At 38.5% G+C, this 21,965-nt stretch overlaps 1 protein-coding gene across 2 annotated transcripts in view; it reads left to right on the top strand.

The window, feature by feature from the left end:
- Window positions 1-21,965, top strand: part of NRXN2 (neurexin 2) — an 858,623-nt gene that overhangs the window by 686,599 nt on the left and 150,059 nt on the right. For both annotated transcript variants that reach the window (XM_044270141.1, XM_044270142.1), the window contains 2 exons: window positions 278-449; window positions 2,590-2,679. In XM_044270141.1, coding sequence (XP_044126076.1) covers window positions 278-449; window positions 2,590-2,679 — 262 coding nt within the window. The remainder of the gene's footprint in view (window positions 1-277; window positions 450-2,589; window positions 2,680-21,965) is intronic.

Raw genomic sequence — 21,965 nt, 5'->3', positions numbered from 1 at the left:
GTGTGTATGTGACAAAAAGTAATTTCCTTACTGCTTTCTAGATGCTGTTAAGAACAGCTCAGCAAGATGGCCGCCCCCATAATAATGTTAAGGAAATAGGACAAAAAAATCTGCAATCAGAAAATAAAAACAGATTAGAAAAAATGATATGTGCTACTATCTGGTTTAACGGGCAGCTAAACATTTTGGTGAAATATTTTCTTTGAGCTACATGATTTAGCAAATGTATTTGTTTGGCAATAAATAACATTTTTACTGTTTTTTTCCCCCCCTTTAGGACCAGGGCACAGTGGGCGTGATTTTTAATGTGGGCACAGATGATATAACTATTGAAGAACCAGGGGCCCTGGTGAGCGATGGAAAGTATCATGTGGTCCGATTTACCCGTAGTGGGGGTAATGCTACCTTGCAGGTGGACAGCTGGCCAGTCAACGAAAGGTATCCTGCAGGTGAGAAAAGCAAGTACAAATAATGTACATGGAAAGTAATTCCCCCAAGGGTCCATGCCATGCTATAGCTAATGGTAGTCTTTACTTTCTCATTAATAGTGCTCTATCATGCCTTCTACCATTCTTTATGTCTAACTGGCTAATGTAGATTCCAGTTTCTTTCAAATTTATTAGACATTTTTCCCTAGACCATTCTGAAAATTTCCAAACACAAATAGAGAAGAATATTATCTTGTCACATTTACGTACAAGAGTTATAACACATTTATGCAGGTCAATGTTTACATTTAGATGAACTCTTAAGCAATGTTGGCCTTATGTGACTCCCAGACCTAATAGAAACCCATTTACTTGCACTGAGCTTTTGCAAATTGGATCCATTTTCTCTCCCCATTAAGCTGTATTCTTAAATGCTGCTTGTAATTTATATAATATTTGGTTAAAAAAAATGCAAGAAATTGTTTTCTTTATAAGGTATGTGTTGAATCTTGACTGAATAAATAATGAGAAAATATGAATTAATTAACAAAAAGTACTGATAAACCTCGTGCTTAAATCTACTGGTAATCTGAGTCTAAACTTCCCGACTATCCCCTTAACTATTTTCTAAACGGAACTAACTAGAGCTTAGCTTTTATTCCATTCTGCCCTCATTACAACCATAGTAATTTTAGACTGAAGAATATACTTGGAATGCAAGATTTGGGAAAAGTGCACTTTGTGCCATGCTGTAGTTTTATATATATATATATATATATATATATATATATATATATATATGTATATATATATATATATATATATAGTATATTGTTCTATTTGCTATTGAGTTTAAAAGGAATAGCATGGACTTTGCTCTAGACCAGGCTTCCAAAAGCAGCAATACCAGCATTATTTATCCTATGGGAATAGGAGGACATTTACAGAGATTGCAAATTGTGGCTCACAAAACAATTCAGATTGGCGGACAGTTATCAAAACCAGTACAAAATGGAGGAGTTGCAGGCAATCAGATTGCATTTCAGTTTCAAGAGGACCAATAAGAGCTGATATCTTATTGGTTGTTATTGGAAATGGCTTTACCTTTTCTTTGCCAAGTTGTAATAACTGTCTTTCAGTGTTTATTACCCATAGATTATAAACTATAAAGCTCAGCATTGATAATTTGGCTGGCAATTGAAAAACCGATTTATTAACTACATTTTGGCTTTTCTGGGTGAACGTTGTTGTTATTAGCTGGTATTTCTATGTTTCTGCGTGAAGACTTCTAAACCTCCCAACATTTGTAAGTGTGAATTTGTTTTCATTTTGTAAAGTTCAGGAAGATTTTGTATTTTAGTGCCAAACTCGTGTCTCCTACCTCTATGCCTTGACTCTTGCACATATCCAGCATGTTGTTCACTTCCGTCTGTCTGTGGTTTCAGAATTTACTGTATGTCCATAGATGCTCCCTGGACCCTTCAACTATATCTTAGCCATGTAACATTCCCTCCTTTCCTACCTTGTGCTTTGTATCTTTTCCCTGATAGCACTGATAGCCCTCAGAAATGACAGCCTTCTATTATGTCTGAGATACAGCAATTAAATATTAGAGTCACTTCTTTGTTGCATTTATGTCATATTCCCCCAAAAAATTTCTTCTAAACCTACAAGGAGAACGTGTAATCTTCAACATGTTCTCTGAATAAAATGAGCAAGAGTAAATATGACTTTAAAGACAAGAATAACTTATCTGTTATAGAAAAATAATAGCTTTCAAGGTACCAATTGGTCTCTGGTATGCTTTCACTGAATGTATTGATTCTATCTAGTCAAGTGGATGCCAAGAGGATGGACACGTGTTGTAGGTTAGGGGTGGTATGAAAGTGAAATAATCTGTAGCATTAAACTAACAGGATTTAGAATGGCGTATGGAAGTAGTAGACAGTTATCTGTCATTGGTTTCCCAGATTTTGCAGTCCATACTATTTATATTGTTTTGCAGAACTGGTTTTAATAAATGAGGGCATAATGGGACTAATCTTAAATCTCTCTTAACCATTTTCTAACTACTGTAACTGTTCCATGAACTGTTAACCTCTAACCTTTCGCCTTTCAGATTCTAATGCATCTAATGTTCTTTTATTAAAACTCTATAAAGGGAACCCAGATAGTGAAAGATTGGCGCTTGCCCGTCAGCGCATCCCCTACCGCCTGGGTCGTGTTGTAGACGAATGGCTGCTAGACAAAGGTAATTTTTGTGGGGATTGGGAGGATGGTTTAAAAATGACGGAGTGAGAAGGTGAAGAGAATTCTTCAAACTAAAGCTTACAAATTTAATAAATATCATAAACATTATCAGAAAAAAGTTGTCTTCTTTATCCTTTACTGTTATTTTGTCCACTCTTTTTTTCATAATTCATATTGTAAAAGCCAATTTTGTAGATGACAGCAAATTTACATTTCAACTGTCCATTGAAGACATTTACATTCATTGCAAACATTTAATTTTATCTTTTCATATGTGTGGTAGCGATCTTTTAGCCAAAGTTTACACATAGTCCAGATATCAGAACAGTGATTATGCAATTTTGTTATTTATTGATGTGGAGACTACTGCATATTCAGGGAAAGGTCAGGGAAACTTACTATAAACATGAAGCTGTTTTTGGAATGGGCTTTTTATCTGGCATATGCAAAATTGAGAATAAAAAAAGAGGCTAAGGCATATCACATGCCCTGTAATTATGGTATCCTTCACAACATAGACTCATATATGTTTTGAACTTTTATCTGCATATTTAAAAGGAATAAAATTATAAAGTGGGAAAAGTAAAAACTTGATTTGTAGAAACTACATGCACTAATTTGATTGACAGGGCAAGGCAGGCGTGATCACATTTACACTGCCTGACCCTGTAAAGCAAAGTACAGGAAGCATGGCAGTTGCAAAGAGAGCTGAGTCTCTATGAGTAATGACAATATCCCCATTACTCTTAGAGGCTCATTTGCATATAGTAAAACTTCATTTTTCTGAGCAATGTGGACACATGACCATGGGACCAACACAGATAACGTCAGCTGTCAAACGCACATATAACTGGTATACCTCTTAGTAATTGTGGTGCATCTTGGCCTGTCCATGTACCAGAACTGAATCTACGATGGCTGGTTTCTGGTAGCTTTCTGGTATATATTATAATAATTGTGTATAGCCTCCTAGGCCCCACCCTATGCCTTCCACTATCCCCACCAGCACTTTTTTTTAAAGTGGCAAGCATGGTGCACAAGTCACCCATTTTAAATCTGACTTGCACCAAAGTTTGTTTCTTTTTGACGCCAGAGACATAGGGAGTTTGAGGAATGTGCCCCAATGTCTTTAAATATACACATAATCTAAGCATAGTAAAGATTTCAAGCTGTTATTTAAATAAACATTTAGATCATTTCTTACAGATATTTTAAAAAAAAGATTGACTTCTACATAAAAATCTATTCCTTACTGTGAGCAATACTAATACTGAGGAACTCTCTAGCACTGGTTTTGAACTCTCTAGCGCTGGTATTGAACTTTCTAGCACTAGTATTGAACTCTCTAGTGCTGGTATTGAACTTTCTAGCACTAGTATTGAACTCTCTAGTGCTGGTATTGAACTCTCTAGCGCTGGTATTGAACTCTCTAGCACTGGTATTGAACTCTCTAGCACTGGTATTGAACTCTCTAGCACTGTTATTGAACTCTCTAGCACTGGTATTGAACTCTCTAGCACTGTTATTGAACTCTCTAGCACTGGTATTGAACTCTCTAGCACTGGTATTGACAGACATCTCAGACCAACTAAATGGTTACATAACATCAAGAATTGCCTCAGCATAGCCAAAGAACTAATTTTATAATGTTGTATTGTTCTAATGAGCTAGCAAACTGGCAATTTACTGCTGAAATAACTGCAAGGAATCCATGTGTAAGGCTGAAACCAGTTACAGTAACTTCAAGTTCCCATTTGTTGATGATCAGGTCTGACACCAGTAACTCTATTGTAGCAAATACTGAATATACATAGTTATACATATGCAATCAGTCAATGGCACATGTAGAAGTATTATGCAGTTGGGAAAATACCTTTGCAAGTAGTTTACCAAAAGGCCTTTTAGTAGGTAACTTCATTAATTGATATAGTACATACACTTTATGTTTTCTCCAACTTGACTTTTTCAGTAGTGCTGAATATTTAAATATAAACTGAGATATATAGTTACATAGGTCCAACTTTTCTCAATAATGATCATAAATGCCATTTGACATTAGATAAGTATTTAGCTCTTTATTTTTATTTTTTTTATTCTGATATAGTGCCTGCTTTCGCAATGTCTTGGTATGGAATTTCATAGTTTGACTACTCTAACTACTGTTAATCGAATTAAAGCCAAACTAATTGACTTTGATCTAAATTTCAGGAAGAGTTACATTTCCTTTACCCTTCGTGGTAACAAATCTATTTTGCCTGAAATGGTTTACATAAAAAACATACTCACCTCATTCATTTGCGCGTGAAAAGGCCGTCGCAGCTATCTTTATTGCAGAGACCGATAAAAACCTTGCACAGGGTGACACATGATGTCACCACGCCAGCATGCTGGTCAAGCATGGTGTCATCATCAGATTTTGTGTGGTGTCTTCAATTAAGATGGCCATGATGGCCTATACTAAAGCAAATGGATAAAGTAAGTTTTTATTTTAAACCTGATTAACCCCTGATGGGCTAAAATTGGGGTCAATGATGGGGGCAGTGTGATTTCTGTTCCCTGTCATTGCATCCGTTACATACAAATGCGCTTCAAGAAAAAGTAATTAGTCACAAATGAAGTTTCTTTGTGAAATTTCATTTAGTCCAGACAAGCACATGCTCCGCTACCTGGAAGTTTAGGGGCACATGTGCAGTCACTGCTTCTGTAGCGGAAACAGAACATCTGCGCTTGTACCGCTACTCAGAGCAGAGGCACACGTGCAAGATTGTCAGGGCTGGGAGAGATGTCCAGCCTTGTCAATCAAGCGGCAGTTAAAGTATCCTCAGCTGTGGGAAGAACCCATCGCAAGTGCAGAACTCTTCTTAGTAACAACATAGTTTATAAGGCTGAAAAAATGACAATCCAGTTCGGCCTGTTATCCTGTAAGTTGATCCAGAGGAAGGCAAAAAAAAAACATGAGGTAGAAGCCAATTTTCCCCACTTTAGAGGAAAGAAATTCCTTCCCGACTCTAATCAGGCAATCAGAATAACTCCCTGGATCAACGACCCATGAGACAAATCAATTCTTACAAATAATTTTCACATCACCGCTATTTTTCCGTTCTTCTGATCCATCAGAAGAACAGAAAAAACTGATTCCTGTAAAAAAAAAAAAAAAAAAAAGTATCCTGTGCATCTTATGCATATTTGCATCTGAGTAATTTTCATCTGAGATGAAAAAAAATAGACGGAAAAAAGTACTGCATGCAGGACTATTTTCCCATCTGAAAATACACTTCTCAAATGGAAATGGCTCAAAGGGATGACAAAGGTGCATAACTGATGCATGGATCCCTTTTTTTTTTACAGGATCTTTTTTTTTTCTGTTCTTCTTATGTGAACTCTCCCTTAATGATATGGTCACATGGTTTTGAACCCTTTCTTGGTCTGTGTAGCCAAAACCTGAATTCCATTGTCAAGATTTTGTATTTCAAGGAATTTAGGGGTAATGGTACATTGGAATCACAAGATTTTATCTGTCTTTAAAATTCTGGATGCTTTTGCAGCTGCTTCTTGACATTGAATACTGCTGCTTAAATTAATTGTAACCAGCATACGCAAGTCCTCCTCTTGTTGTAAAGTCCCTATTTTTTTTTCCATTTCATTCATATGTATGTAGTAGTAATACGATTACTTTGCATCTATCAGCATTAAAATTAAACTGGCATCATGATACCCTGTGTTGTATATTGCAGGTTTTTAAAAGTAGGTTGTAGGGTGCTTAAATAGGTCGGCCAGCAAAAAACAATTACCAATAACAAACTCACAATAGGTAGCAAAAAAAAAGACAGATGTTCCTTTCTTATCTTTCCTATTTCTGGACATGTTCTGATATGTGTCATGAGATGACCAGCTTTTCAAAACAACATAATTTTGTAATATTATGTCACAAGATGTCTATCCTATATGTGTCTATATGTGGCTACCCAGTGGTTGTGTTGTTAAATGCAGCTTGCCAAGGGTTTTGCTAGCATGTTGCGCTATTGTATTGAGTTGTCTTTGTACAAAATCTGGATCCTTAACCAAATAAGAATTAATATATAGGTAAACAGATCTGAACTTACCTCACTGATTCACCTGCTGATCCTATTCCAATGCTGACTGGGTCCCCTGCCATTGTCTGCTTCCTGGTCTCTCTTGAAACACAGGACATGCTTAATCAATGGATGTTTGAGTTGGGTCACTGCTACAGCCAGTGAAGCCACTTTACATCTGGGTCTGGGAGACTGTAATATTAGTACTAGTGTTGAGTGAAGCAAAACATTCGAAGTGGAATTAGGTCCGAAGTTTAGGAAAACTTTGAATTGCAATGAACCTGCATTTTCGAGCATTTCGTGGTAACGAATCAGGTTTTCTTAAAATGGTTGTTACAAACGAAAAGTAAAAAGCTCGGGAATGCAAGATCACCCATTATGCTGTGCAGCCAGCCAATCCATGGGTAGCCATCCCCTATAAAAACCTCATTGCACGCGGACTCCGCCATTGTCCTGTGAGCTAAGAATAGAGAGACATGTGACAAGTGCTCATGTGCTAGGGAACGTGTTGCTGCAATAATCCAAAAGCCATCTTTGATCTATCCACCAAGTTTCAGCATCTGGTTTTAACCCTAATTATTTTAAAATTGAATTACCATTAGGTTCATAAAAGGGAGGGATCCTGGATCTTATGGATGGATCCACATGGGACTATGGTCAACCCTGTTGTGAATCCCTCAATTTTATTGCTTTGAGGAAGGTTTTACCACATAAATGCTGTGTACCATCTCTGGTACCATCACACAGGAGGACAGGGGCTGCTACATACACTCTTTGGCTCCTTCGATCCCCGCAGGGAAGAGCCAGGGCACACCAAGATGACCATGGTATCTGAAGGTATTACCGCTGGTCGTGAACATTAGTGCTGGGTTTCAGCTCTTTAAAACAGCAGACACCACGAGGCTCCATTTTTAAATGTGCAGGTGTCAATATAAATTTACTGTTGGCAGTCAGGAAAGGGTTAGGTTCCAAGCCTTCACACTTAGATTGGGCCACCAAGTGGGAGAAATATGATTAGGCAAAGTGGCCTGGGTATACCTGATTTATAACGATTTGTGACAAATTAATTTCGAACTAATCAAACTTCTTGGTGATATGCCTCCATTGTCTGATGGGTGTGGGTCCCACCCATGGGACCCGCACCTACTCCGAGAACTGATCCCCAAAAGTTGTGAAAGGCGCACTGCCCTCCATTAATTTCTATGGGGCCATCGAAAATAGCCAAGCACTGGCTCAGCTATTTCCGTTGGCCCCATAGAAATGAATGTGAGTGGTGGCCACGCAAGCGTGATGCACTATGGGAAGAGCGTTTGGTGGTGGCCGGACCCAGGGTCTTCTGGCCACCACCTTCCCTGCTCCATTCTTGGTGTGGGTCCCAGAGGTGGGTAAATAAATAAATGTAAATTACAACTATGTGACACAACAGTGTGTACAGAACCTTACTAACCAAGAAAAACAAGACAACCTTTTAGTGCATATATACCTCCACTTAGCAAGCTAAAGTCTCCTCTGTGTGTAAAATTAAATCATTTATTTTACCATTTTTCAGATAGTTCGTTCTAGACTCATACATATTGTCATTTGCGAGGTTGACATTGTGCCTTTCAGCACCTTTCTACCTTTGATTGTATAGCAGGCATACTGTTCAATAAGTCACCAAATGTTCATGTCTTAGATCTTCAGGATGAAAGTGCAAAGAATAAATTGAATGTAAGGATAGAATAGTTAGCAAGACAGGTTATCCATCCTATATGGATCTCCAGTAATGACAACCAGGTCTTTACCATGTCCTGTGGCATGCATTAAATATAGAAGGGTAGAGATATGGACATTGGGTGTTCCATCTGCAGAGTTTAAGGTCACCTTGCATGCTCTGCTGGTTATTTCCTGAATTCATTTCCTACTTCAATTTGCAGAATTCTGGAACGTGTAAAGCCATGTATATTAGTTTTGCTGAATCATACAGCTCTGTTTGCATATGTCAGATGGTCTATTTATCAAACAGAACCATTCTATTGAAAGTGCTGAACATATAAGCTTTTGCTCCCTAGTAAATAGACTCTGTTCACTGTGGTGGAAATACCGTACACGTTAGTGTTGCAATGGAATTAACTGATTGTATAACCTGAGCTGATCACAGCAGTTTATAGTGAATCTCTATGGCACCACAGTTATGACCAGAACTTGCCTGCAGTAAAGATTGAAATGGAACCAGCGCAGGGGAACGTATTGCACGTGCTAAGGTTACATTTCTAGAAATATAATCATGTCAATTGACATTTCGACAGTAATAATAACAAGACATACTCAAATCTAGAGAAAATTGGAGCTGCTGTTGATATTGCACAGTATGCTGGATGTAAATGTCCTGCCCATGGTATTGTTGAGAATATCAGCTATGCAATTTCAGTACCTGAAAACTATTCTTATCCTGTCATCTAGAATCATACTAGGCTCTGAGACTTCTACTTTGTCTCTGGAGCAGAGGTGTCATTAGGTCAACACATTCGGGGCTGGAGCCCCGGATGTTTTGTCCACTGTCCAGTGCCCCGAATGTTTATGCTGGTGGGATTTTATTTTATTTTATATTTTATTAGGCTATTCCTAGCATCTGTGCAATCCCACAGATCATCCCCCAACCTCCTTGTACTTGTGCTACTTGCAGGCTGCACGGGCATGAGTTCAGAACTTCAGTCACTTCGGTCTGCAATTCTGTTCTGCGGCGCGTGATCCCGCAAGACCCACCACTGGAGGTCAAGGGTCTCACAGGATCATGCGCCGCAGAACAGAATTGCGGACCAAAGTGATTGAAGGTCTGAACTCATGCCCGCACAGCCTGCGAGTAGCGGAACAAGTACAAGAGGGGTTGATGGGTTCCAACTTCCTACACTTGTTGATGGGTTCCTTCAAAGATTACAACTGATTCTTGCATCCCAGCAGCACAATCTGTGATTAGTTTATAGTTGGGGGGGTTTGCTTAATTTTAAATTTGGCTGACCATAGGTTAGGATGATCTAGGCCCTTCACTGTAGTTATTAACCCCTTTCAGCAGTCCCCCATTCACTGAAGGGGGGACTGCTGAAAGGGGTTAATAACTACTGTGAAGGCCCCTGCCCCCCGGTGGTTGATGAGGGCATGGCTTCATGGGGTGGGGGCGTGGCTTCACAGGGGCTCGCGCCACGGATGTCTTAAGACTCTAGCAACGCCCCTGCTCTAAAGGTTTTTTTCTTCCATCTGCCTAAATCTATTCACATTTTGTTAATGTTAATGAAGTAAATGGAAGAGCAAATGGAGGTTTAAAGGCTAGGTACACCTTTCGAGGCAAATTTTCTAATGATTGCATTTGACTCATTTTGAGCTAAAAATGATTTTTTCATTTGGTCTTTATTAAATATATTAAGTCTGTCACAAAGGGTTAACTGTTTAGCTATGTGAATGGTACTTTTTACATTCATTTTGTGACGTCATCTAATAAGGCTACTTTCATACTAGCGTTTTTTGTGGCTCCATCATGGATCTGCAAAAACGCTTCCGTTACAATAATACAACCGCATGCATCCGTCATGAACGCTTTCCGGTTGTATTATGTCTTCTATGGCCATGACGGATCCGTCTTAAACACCATTGAAAGTCTTTGGGGGACCGTTTTTTTCTATTGTGCCCAATTGTGTCAGAGAAAACGGATCCTCCTCCATTGACTTACATTGTGTGTCAGGACAGATCAGTTTGGCTCTGCTTCGTTAGGCTGACAGCCAAGCGCTGCAGGCAGCGTTTTGGTGTCCACCTCCAAAGCGGAATGGTGACTGATCAGAGGCAAACTGATGCATTCTGAGCGGATCCTTTTCCATTCAGAATGCATTAAGGCAAAACTGATCCTTTTTGGACCGCTTGTGAGAGCCCTGAATGGATCTCATAGACGGAAGGCCAAAACGCCAGTGTGAAAGTAGCCTTACCCTTATCTCTAATTTACTAAAAGGTCCTAAACAATTGTTTAACCACATTATTATCAGAAAGATAAGAACTGAGCTATAGTGAGTGTTTATAATGGCAGCTGAGATAAGGAGTCCATTTGGTCCTGGTCTAATGGAAAAGAGAGAAAATTCTGATCCCTCTATTAGAGCATCTCAGCTCTGTACAGAAAAAAGGGTTCCATATTTGAAATAAAGACCAATAAAAAAATGAAATTTTGCTCAAAATGAGTACAATGCAATAATAATAATAAAAACACATCCCCAAAGCTGCACACAGCCTTTAAGATGCTAGTGTGATGTAATATGCACCAGGGATAACATTGGTGACATGTAGTTTACCACATACCCATTTCTGCTAAGACAAATGGAAAAAAGAGATGGCAGCTGCTATTAGTCATTGCTTGCTTTTATGGCAATTAAGACATATGACTGTTAGGCCTCTTTCACACGGGCGAGTTTTCCGCGTGGGTGCAATGCGTGAGGTGAACGCATTGCACCCGCACTGAATCCGGACCCATTCATTTATATGTGGCTGTGCACATGAGCAGTGATTTTCACGCATCACTTGTGCGTTGCGTGAAAATCGCAGCATGCTCTATATTGTGTGTTTTTCACGCAACGCAGGCCCCATAGAAGTGAATGGAGCTGCGTGAAAATCGCAAGCATCCGCAAGCAAGTGCGGATGCGGTGTGATTTTCACGCATGGTTGCTAGGAGATGATCGGGATGGGGACCCAATCTTTATTATGTTCCCTTATAGCATGATTATAAGGGAAAATAATAGCCTTCTGCTTAGTAAAATAGGGATTGAGGGGTTAAAAAAATAAAAATAATGTAAACTCACCTCATTCACTTGTTCGCGCAGCCCGGCTTGTCTTCATTCTTCCTTTTTGAGTACCTGGGAGAAAAGGACCTTTGGTGATGTCACTGCACTCATTACATGGTCCACCACCATGGTGATGGACCATGTGATAAGCGGTGACATCATGAAAGGTCCTTTTCTCCCAAACCCGAACTTCTGTGAAGAAGTCTGGGTTCGGGTCTGAGTACCAAACATGCAGATTTTTCTCATGCTTTGCACTCGCATTTTCCCTCAACTTTTCCCGCACGTCACTTGCAATGCCCGTGTGAAAGAGGCCTTAGAGTTTGCCATGTGCAATGATACTGGAGTTTAGGAGGGAGGACAGCCATTCATTTCAAAATGTAAACTAGGCCATGTCCAGGTCTTTTAAATTTGTTTTTATAATAATAAGCCTCTGATGGTAGTGTCAAGTGTTTTCCATGATGGTCACGCTGGTATTAATAGACATTAGTTCAATAGACAAACAAGACTCTTCCTATCAGTTATAACTGTGCACATTATCTTCATTAGAAGTAATAACTAGAGATAAGCGAATTTCATATTTTGAAATTCGTTCACGCTTCGTTTACTGGTAAAAGGTCAATTGCTTTATGGATTCGGTTACCACAGACCATAATGCAATTCTATGACAGATTGCATAACTGAATGCCTTTAGAGGCATTCCGTTATTCATTTAGTCATAATAGAAGTCTATGGGCTGCATAACGGATTCTTCTCGTTTCCGTAATGTAGGGCAGTCCTCTCCTGCATAACAGAAATGGGACGGATCCGTTATGCAGCCCATAGATTTCTTTTATGACGGAATTATTAACGGAATACCTCTAAAGGCATTCAGTTATGCATTCTGTCATAGAATTGCGTTATGGTCCGTGTTAACTAAATCCGTAATGCAATTCACCTTCTACCAGTAAACGAATCGCAAACAAACTTTATAACCGGCAATTTGATCATCTCTAGTAATAACACATGACAGTTGCTAATGAGAGCCATATAGAATACATCCATGTATATATGATTCACTAATGTGCAGTATGCAGCATGCCAGATGCTAATAGTGTGAGAAATGAGCCTAGGAAAAACAGAAGCCTAGGAAAGAAAACTGTTACATCCTATAGGACAAACCATTCATATATGATAGATGGCAATGTTGTCTCACTGTTTTACAATATTAGAAGCATTACTTATCCCACTTAGTCACTTGGTTTTCGATGTAATGTCACATTATGCATATTTCTTTACATTCATTTTTTCATCTTTCCAAACCCTTTCCTAATATGATGTTATTGACAGAATGTAATGAATTCTCTTTTCCTTCTCAATCCTTGAACACCTAAATTTAAGGTATACTTATATATAAATCGCACTATATTTATATATACGTGTACACACTGAAGTCTAACCTAAATTTAATTATCTAATAATTTCTGCTAAACAGCTGATAAACATTTTTCTTATTTCCGTCATTTGTTTAAAATGAAAATCATAGAAAAGAGTGAGAGAGAATCTAAAGAGTTTAAACATACAGATAAAAAAAAGAAAAAAAACGTTAAAGGGACTAATATTACTTCAAATGCAGGAAATTGAATTAATGATTTTTAACCCTTTGCTGAAAATAACCAGTGAAATCCTCCAAAAAAAAAACAAAAAATGGATAGGGATATGGAATTCTGCTGATGTTCATGGCAAACATTTACAAATATAATTTAGTAACATTTTGAGTTGGACTTTTGTAGAACCTAACATTACTGAAATTTTACTCTATATAGAAAAATATATCTTGCAGATCACATTATTAATCTAACAGTTTTTTCTTTTTTTTCTTAAGGCCACATAAAAGATAGCTTTCAAGATGCCAATGCAAATGTGATGACAGTCAGTCTAACCCATTGATCTAATATGTATAGTGATATCCTGGCTCTCCCTCGAAGCCAGGTGTCAGGGAAAAGAATACTTGGGCATGTTGAATTTCAATTCACCCAATTCTTTGTTCCCACAGGAGATATGCCACTGCCAGGGGATTGTGGTGTCAACTTATACCCCACTCCCCACTAAAAACACTCCCCGCCATACACTTTTAGGCTAAGCATACATGTATATGGAGGAGTCTAGAGGAATAGCTACATTAGGCCAACAACTATCTACAGCTGGACATTGTGTCCCTGAAAATTGATAATTTACTTTATAGCAGAATACGTCTAGTACTCTTGTTCTAGATAGTAACATAATGATACCACTTACAGGTAAACAGTATTACTGATTTTTAACCATTGAACTAGAGGACTAAAGAGGTTGGTCAGGGTAACATATAGAGCCCAAATATCTTCATGCATTTTATGTACCAGACTGCCCAAATTATATGAAGGTGATTTATATAGCTGTCAACAATATATCCATATGTGCATATTTTAAGAGGAGAGGGATTCTGAGATATTCTTTCATATATGCATTATGTTCTAGTTATAACATTGCTTTTACCAACTTGTCCAAGTGACCCTAGCGGTGGAACCAGGATTGGCCACTATTGAACAATCTGTATGTTTACACATAACTGTCAGAACATATAGTTTTGAGCATAAAATTATGTTTTCTGATCTTTTTTTCTAAACACAATATTATAATGTATGCAAAAATATCATAACCACAATGCTCAATTCAATGATAGCAAAATGACCTTAAAGTGAATGTCTCCTTTTTGGTTTTTAAGTCCAACATTTTAGGCAAATATATTTCTTGATATATTATTATATATCTTTGCTCAAGCTATGTCTGTCGAAGACACAGCTCTAAATCCTCTGAATAAATATATCATTCTGGCGGCACTAGGGGGAGCTTAATGTATACTGTTTATACATTAAGCTCAATGCTAACATACAGTAGTATGCAGTGAGCTCTAAAATTCCTTGTAGTAGTGGATGCAGGCATCCAGAATTGTATCTTATAACTCAGTGTCTTAGCAAGGGATTAAAGGGGTTATCCAATATCATACAACAGCCCCCCACTTATGTGCAGGGCCCCTCAGGGGGGATATACTTATCCCACTCACTGCGCCACTCCTGGTCCCCGCAGCACCACTCCTGCTTCTCCCTGTACACGGATGAAAACATCCGGTATCGAGGGGGAGCAGCCAATGGCAGGTGGGGATGGGGGACGAACCTCCCTAGGATCGCAGGTGACACTAGGGAGGCTCATTCCCAGTCCCCACCTGGGTCCCAGAACATGGAGGGGCTGTTGTATGATCAGGGGCGGATTGGAAACTTAAAGTGGCCCTGGAAAAAATACAAAACGTTTTGTAGTCGCGTTCAAATTGGTGGAAGGCAGGGCCAGGAATACCATATTGTGGCACATTATACCACTGAACAGATCCAAATACCACAGCCCATCACAAAATACTGCCAGCAGCACAAAATACATCCCTAAAAACTTCCACTGGCGGGCTGTCAGTCGGCCCCCTGGGAAATTTCCCTGTAAGGTCTATGAACAATCCACCCCTGTTTATGATATTGCATAACCCATATAAAAAACTCAGAATCCCTACCCTCTCTATAAAGATATGTCTAATATGATATGAATAAGCACAGAAATAGAGGATCCCTTTGAATTGAAAACAATAAAATTGTGTTCAAAGAAAGACATACAATTTACACCAACTATATAGGAATACACAGTAGAATTGCAGTCAGTTTACATCAAGCAGAAAAGACTGAAAAATAATATTCAATAGCTAATTTTGCTTATGTTCTCCTTCTTTATACAATGTGCTTTACATTGCACTGTACATAATGGAGCATGCTGTAGAAATGGAACACCAAGATGGGTAATTGAAAACTCTCAATATTAGCTTGATGAACCAGTCATGAAATAAAATGTTAGACTAGAATGTTAATCTTTGATTATTTTCTCTTCACTTTATGTTAATAAATTAGGTGTGATCAGCCATCTGCCTTAACAGAGATCACCTTTCCTAATTGTCACTTACCACCTGAATAATATGAATCCAGCCTATGATCTGATATATAAGAGGGTGCACAGAAAACGAGTCTTGCCTTTTATCTGTCCTTTGATCCATGATCTTTTTATACAAGTTTTATGCTGCCCTTTACGTGCTCTGCTTGTTAAGTTGTTCAGATCACGAAGCAAAATGAAGAAACATTAAAAATTACAAGCTGAGAAATGGTCAGGGTTAGGCGAGTGTTACGAGCATAGCTATAATTACAGCAATGCACTCCATACACCTTATGCACATATATATTTATAATTTGTCCTTTAGTATGTTCTGTTATCTATGTAGCAGTGATTACTGCTTTTACCTCCAATGAATCTCCATGGGAACTACGGAAGAGGACAGCACTGTGAACCACTTAATAGCTAGCAATGTATAGTGGAAGTGGTCTTTGCAATAATATAGCATATTTTAGAAATCCCTCCTCTTCAGTTTAGCTCCTCATTTAACATACTTTTCATTTTAACATATCAATACAAATATATTTGAGTCATATTCTAAATATGTTTTATTTATGAATCACATAATTAGTAGCCTTTCAATTTTTTTTGTAAATTGAAAGGTTTAAGGACTGATATAAGACGATAATAGTTTACGCAGACTGAGTATTAAAAAGGTATCCCCAAAAAACTGTTACTGTGCAATTAATAGAGCAGTTCAAATGAACATATACATGCAATTAAATATTGCACTTTTTACAAACATTACATTAGCATCCCCTAAATCAAGTACCTTGCAAGTAATTGATCCTCTCATGAGAGCTGCTGCCCAACCACAGAAAGGGATGCACGTCCTCCAGATAAGTAGATAAGTGACAAAAATAGAGTTTTATGTTTATGATATAACCGTGTTTAAAATATATTTAGAAGAATATTGGGATGTAAAGATCAATACTGGACTTTCTTACTTAGAGGGAAGATTAAAGACTAGTATGCCCTGAAAATATGATGACATATATTAGTTGTCTAGAGGAGAGGAGAGCTTTAAGCCAGTGAAACATGCAATAATATGAATTCTCTTGGCTTGATCAGAAAAACACCTATGTAAATGTATAAAGTAGAGCCCCACAGAAAAGAAGGGTAAAGTAGAGCCCACAAAAGTCTACAGCTTCAGTGTTACAGCCATATACCACTAGAAAGTTGTGTGGAAAATTAACATGACCATGTACATGCCAAACATATACACGACCAGAAAGTGTCCCATTTGTCTGTTTGAACTCATTTTTTTTTTATTCCAAATTCAAGGTAACATTTTTTGTTATATTTTCCTAGAAAGTCAATAAAAGGAAAAACTGACCAAGAAAATGAAACATCAACAGAATTCCAGATAAAACAATCCACAATTTTAAAAACAATATGGAGGAGCCTAACAGCTAAAGCTAAAAAAATTGAATAAATAAAAAAGACTAACCAAAGCTTAAAATAATAATTGAGAATTTTGTAACCACTCACTAAATAATATACTAACCAATAATGACTTTGTTTTATTTTTTTCTAATGAGACATGAACTACTCCCTCTCCCAATTGGTAAATAGAACATTAACTCATTAACAGAGGGTTAAAAAATTAAATTCATTCATAAACCTGTTTCAATAATATATCAGTGGGGGAGGTGGGGCCGATTAAAGGCAGGAAATGGGAACAATACCAATTCAAGGATGTAAAGTCCCTTTAACATTTTCTGCCTGGAAGGATGAGAATTGGGGTAAGGAAACTATTATTAAGCATGGAGGAAAAAATATTGAAAAAAACAAAAACAACGGAAACCAGTGTCTTGATGCTGAAGATTCCTCTGCTTTGTCTGTTAAGAGATATGATTTGTGTGACTGCAAATGAGTGGTTACTAGTGATGGTCGTCCATGAATGGAGTGATGTGAATGCTAAGTTAATGCCTCTGTTATCCACAGAACAGTATTAGGACTACTACAAAAGGGACTGGGCTCTTTGTATCTGTACTGGATTTTCATATCTGGCAAGTCCATTGGAGAGAACATGAATAAATGCACAACCCAAATGTAAACTATTCCTACAGTATACATGTGTTCACTGTCTCCTTTACTGTTAGAAGCTTGTCCATGTGTCTGGGAACTTCTCCCCTGGTGAAAACACTTGGCTCCGCATCTTAGTGGGAAATGCTGAGCGGATCTTTGCAGGAGCCAGCGGTGTCCCATGTTTCTAAATGTTTTAAACATGTATTGTGCATAACGTAGATGTCAACTGTTTAAAATAACTTCCATTTAAACCTTGCTGCTAAGCACCTGCGTCTAAGCCTAGCATGCATGATATTGTCTTGAAAACCATGTAGCACTGCAGTCGCCATCATGGAATGGTAACTGAGCTTCTTTATTAGATATCATTTGCATTTAAATTAATCATGTTAAACAAATATTAACTTCAAAGGCCTGAAGTGTGGAAACGGAGGAATATGTTTCAGTGCCCGGACAATTTTGAGAAGGCTGGAACATTTCCTTGGGTAAAACTTTTTGATAGACTTATCTTTTCAATTTGAGATTTGTCGTGGATATCTGGTCAACTGGTAACCAATATATCAGTTCAGACATCAGACATTTTTTTCCCCATTTATCCTGGCTCTTATGGACTAAAATAAAAGTAGTAAATACATTCGCACAAATGTATCCTTTCGTTGTAAAGCCTTCTTCACTGCAGCCCCAACTTGGTTTAATGTATTGTGTGGGCTGTACTAATTGCAGAATAACAACTACTTGATTTTCTGTCTGGATGACCACAAATTGAGAACATGTAGCTGCATGCACTGAAGTGGTTCCTGGAAGTTGTATCTCCTACCCAACCCACTGCCAGTTTATACACAGCCTTGTGGAAATTGAGCCAGAAAGCCTGCTAGTTCAGGATAAATACGAGCAAAGCAATGAACAACTTATAAAAGAACAAGTAAGATTGTGAGTAATGTGTTATCCATGTACGAAGCAGTAAAATTCATACTGTAGGAATTAGGGCTCGTTCAACATTGGTGTCCCGTTCCCTTTTTGTGGACCGCATTTGCGGATCCGCAATACATGGGCTCCGTTCCATTGTCATTACGCATGACAGATTCGGACCCATTCATTTCAATGGGTCCGCAAATCCGGAGATGCGGAACGGAAGCACGGAACACTACGGAAGCACAACGGAGTGATTTCTGGGGTTCCTTTCCATTCTTCCGCACTGCAAAAAGATAGAACATGCTCTATCTTTTTGCGGAATGGAGGGTTCGCAGACCCATTCAAGTGAATGGGTCTGGGATCCCCATGCGCCTGCCCCACCGAAGGTGCCCGTGCATTGCGGACCGCAATTTGTGGTTCACACAACGGGCACGGGACATCAACGGTCGTGAGCATGAGCCCTTAATGTTTAGCAAATAGAGAAAGGCTTTCAATAGAATGTTATTGGGTGGCGTTCTATTTGTTGCGTATGAATGCGGTATATATTGCCATTGACCCACTATAGAACAGTTATACTGCTAGTTTGACACCCTATGTGGTTGATTAGCTGGAATTAAAACTGTTTAGATTTCCTTGGCACCTAGTCTATTATACAAGGTTATTCATTTAAAAGACAGTGGTCATATTGATTGTATGAATAGAAATAGGTTCATTGGTTGTGTAAGACTAATGGTAGTTGTGCTTGCCTTGCACGTATTCATGTGTGGATGTGAGAATGATGTTCAGCTTTTGTATGTGAATGCTATATAATGGTACATATGAATATCAGAGATAATTATACAATCATTCTGAATCCTTTAGTTCACGTATCATTGGACAGGTTTCAGATCACTGGGTTGCAGAATTTTCAGTATTTCTACAGTAGCACCAGAGAATTGCAGATTGTCTGCTACAGAAGGAGAAAAAGCCAGAGGCATTAACCAGGGAATCTGCCAGTATCCCAGTCCCTACCTCAAGCACCTGTAGTGCATTTCTATTCTATAGCTCCTCAAGATATTCTTGGAGAGCTGTATGTTTACTTTTCCTGGGGAACAATTTCAGGCTAACCAGATTTCCCTGCTGTGGAGCTTCATAACTCTCTCCCTCTTTTCAGCATTTATTGGGCGAAGAGTTTGGAGTAAGTTTTATGTTATGATTGTTTTACATGTTGTTTAACATTCGGAATGGAATAAAATACTCTGTGTATAATGTGTTATTGAGACATGACTTTAATATTAACATGTATTGTTTGATTGCTTTACTGTTTTACTAATAACCATTTTCGCTACTAGCTTTCTACAAGAATATTACGCTATAACTCAAACCATTTTGCATCTTGTAAACATAATTCTATCACCACCCATCTTATACTCTATTCTTCAGATTTAAAGCTGTTCTTGATTTAAACTTTTTTAGCTTTATGTATTATTCATCTGTGTGTACAAAATATCCAGTTCACTAATGCAATATATTTTGGTTATAGAAATGTGATGCCACAAAATCACAGATATTGGTACAAAACCAGAAAAAACATTTGACTTGTGATTTTACACCTCTCAATAGCTGTATGTCAGATTTATCAACTGCAGCTTTTTAAAAGTCGCAGTCTTACTGCACTAGGGGCTGGTAACATCCTCTGACAAAGTGTTATGTTTAAATACTATATACAACATTTGAAAAATCTGGCTTATATTTAATAAACACAGACTCAAATATTGACTTAAAAATACTCTTTTTATGCAGTTCAAAATTAAGACACAGCTCATTCTCTTTAAGGCCCCATTCACACAACCATATTTTTGGACACATCTGTTCTGCATATTTTACAGATTGCATGTGGACCCATTGAGGCCCGCAAAAAATGTGGAAAGCACACCATGTTTTGACCGCATCCGTATGTTTACCCCAGCAGTCCCACAAAAAACATAGAACTTGTCTTACTCTTGTTCATTTTGCAGACAAGAATGAGCATTGTTACAATGAGTCCATAAAAAAATAAATGCAACACAGACATCACATGGACGTCTTCCATATTTTTTGTGGGCTACAAAATACATACAGTCATTTGAATGTACCCTCAGACAAAAACAAACACTGAAATTATTTGATTATAAAATAATATATTAATTCCTACTAGTGTTGGGTGAGCATGCTCTGCCGAACACTAATTTTACATGGCTACGGCATTACAGTGAGACAGTGAGTGGCAGTACCTCCTAGCACGTTTATTGGCTGCGTATCAGCCAACAAACGTACGGGGAGGAGACTAGAGCATCATGCTCGAGCACGCGCAGTGCTTGGCCGAACATCGTTGATGCTCGAGTCTCCTCCCCGCACATTTGTTGGCTGCTACGCAGCCAATAAACAGGCAAGAAGGTACTGGAACTCACTGTAATGCCGTAGCCATGTTGGCTACTGGCATTACAGTGGTTGGCTGGCTGAAACGCGTCATCGGGTGCTATATAGCACCCGATGACATGTGTTCGGCTCAGTCTTAGTCAGGGAGAGCTGTGCTGAAGAAGGGATAGTGTAGGGAGTGAAATAGGAATATTTTAGTGGAAAAAAAATTTAGACCCAAAAGTCCTCTTAAGGACTATTGTTCTATCTGGCAGCAATATAATTATTAGCGCAAACTGTGCTAAATTGCGTTGAGATGTTAGAGAGACCAAAAAGTCATTTTAAGGACTATTGTTGTATCTGGCAGCAATATAATTATTAGCGCAACCTGCGCTAAATTGCGTGCAATTGTTAGTGCCGTTTCTGATAGTGATACAACCTCTGCTACATCTTTTATTTTACATTTGCACAGCCTAAATATCTCTGACATTCTGTGCAATTGTTTGGCCGCTGGTGACAGTGACATTACCAGTGCTACATTAATTCAGTGTAATTTTTATTAGCCTATGTTGATATTAGATGTTATTTGGGCATACACTTACAAAATCTGTGCTACTGTACTTGTGACATATAGAGTTGAGCGAACACCTGGATGTTCGGGTTCGAGAAGTTCGGCCGAACATCCCGGAAATGTTCGGGTTCGGGATCCGAACCCGATCCGAACTTCGTCCCGAACCCGAACCCCATTGAAGTCAATGGGGACCCGAACTTTTCGGCACTAAAAAGGCTGTAAAACAGCCCAGGAAAGAGCTAGAGGGCTGCAAAAGGCAGCAACATGTAGGTAAATCCCCTGCAAACAAATGTGGATAGGGAAATGAATTAAAATAAAAATTAAATAAATAAAAATTAACCAAAATCAATTGGAGAGAGGTTCCATAGCAGAGAATCTGGCTTCCCGTCACCCACCACTGGAACAGTCCATTCTCAGATATTTAGGCCCCGGCACCCAGGCAGAGGAGAGAGGTCCCGTAACAGAGAATCTGTCTTCATGTCAGCAGAGAATTAGTCTGCATGTCATAGCAGAGAATGAGGCTTCACGTCAGCCA

This window comes from Bufo gargarizans, chromosome 10 (assembly GCF_014858855.1).
Source record: "Bufo gargarizans isolate SCDJY-AF-19 chromosome 10, ASM1485885v1, whole genome shotgun sequence".
Lineage (NCBI taxonomy): Eukaryota > Metazoa > Chordata > Amphibia > Anura > Bufonidae > Bufo > Bufo gargarizans.
This window is presented reverse-complemented; position numbering and strand designations above follow the sequence as displayed.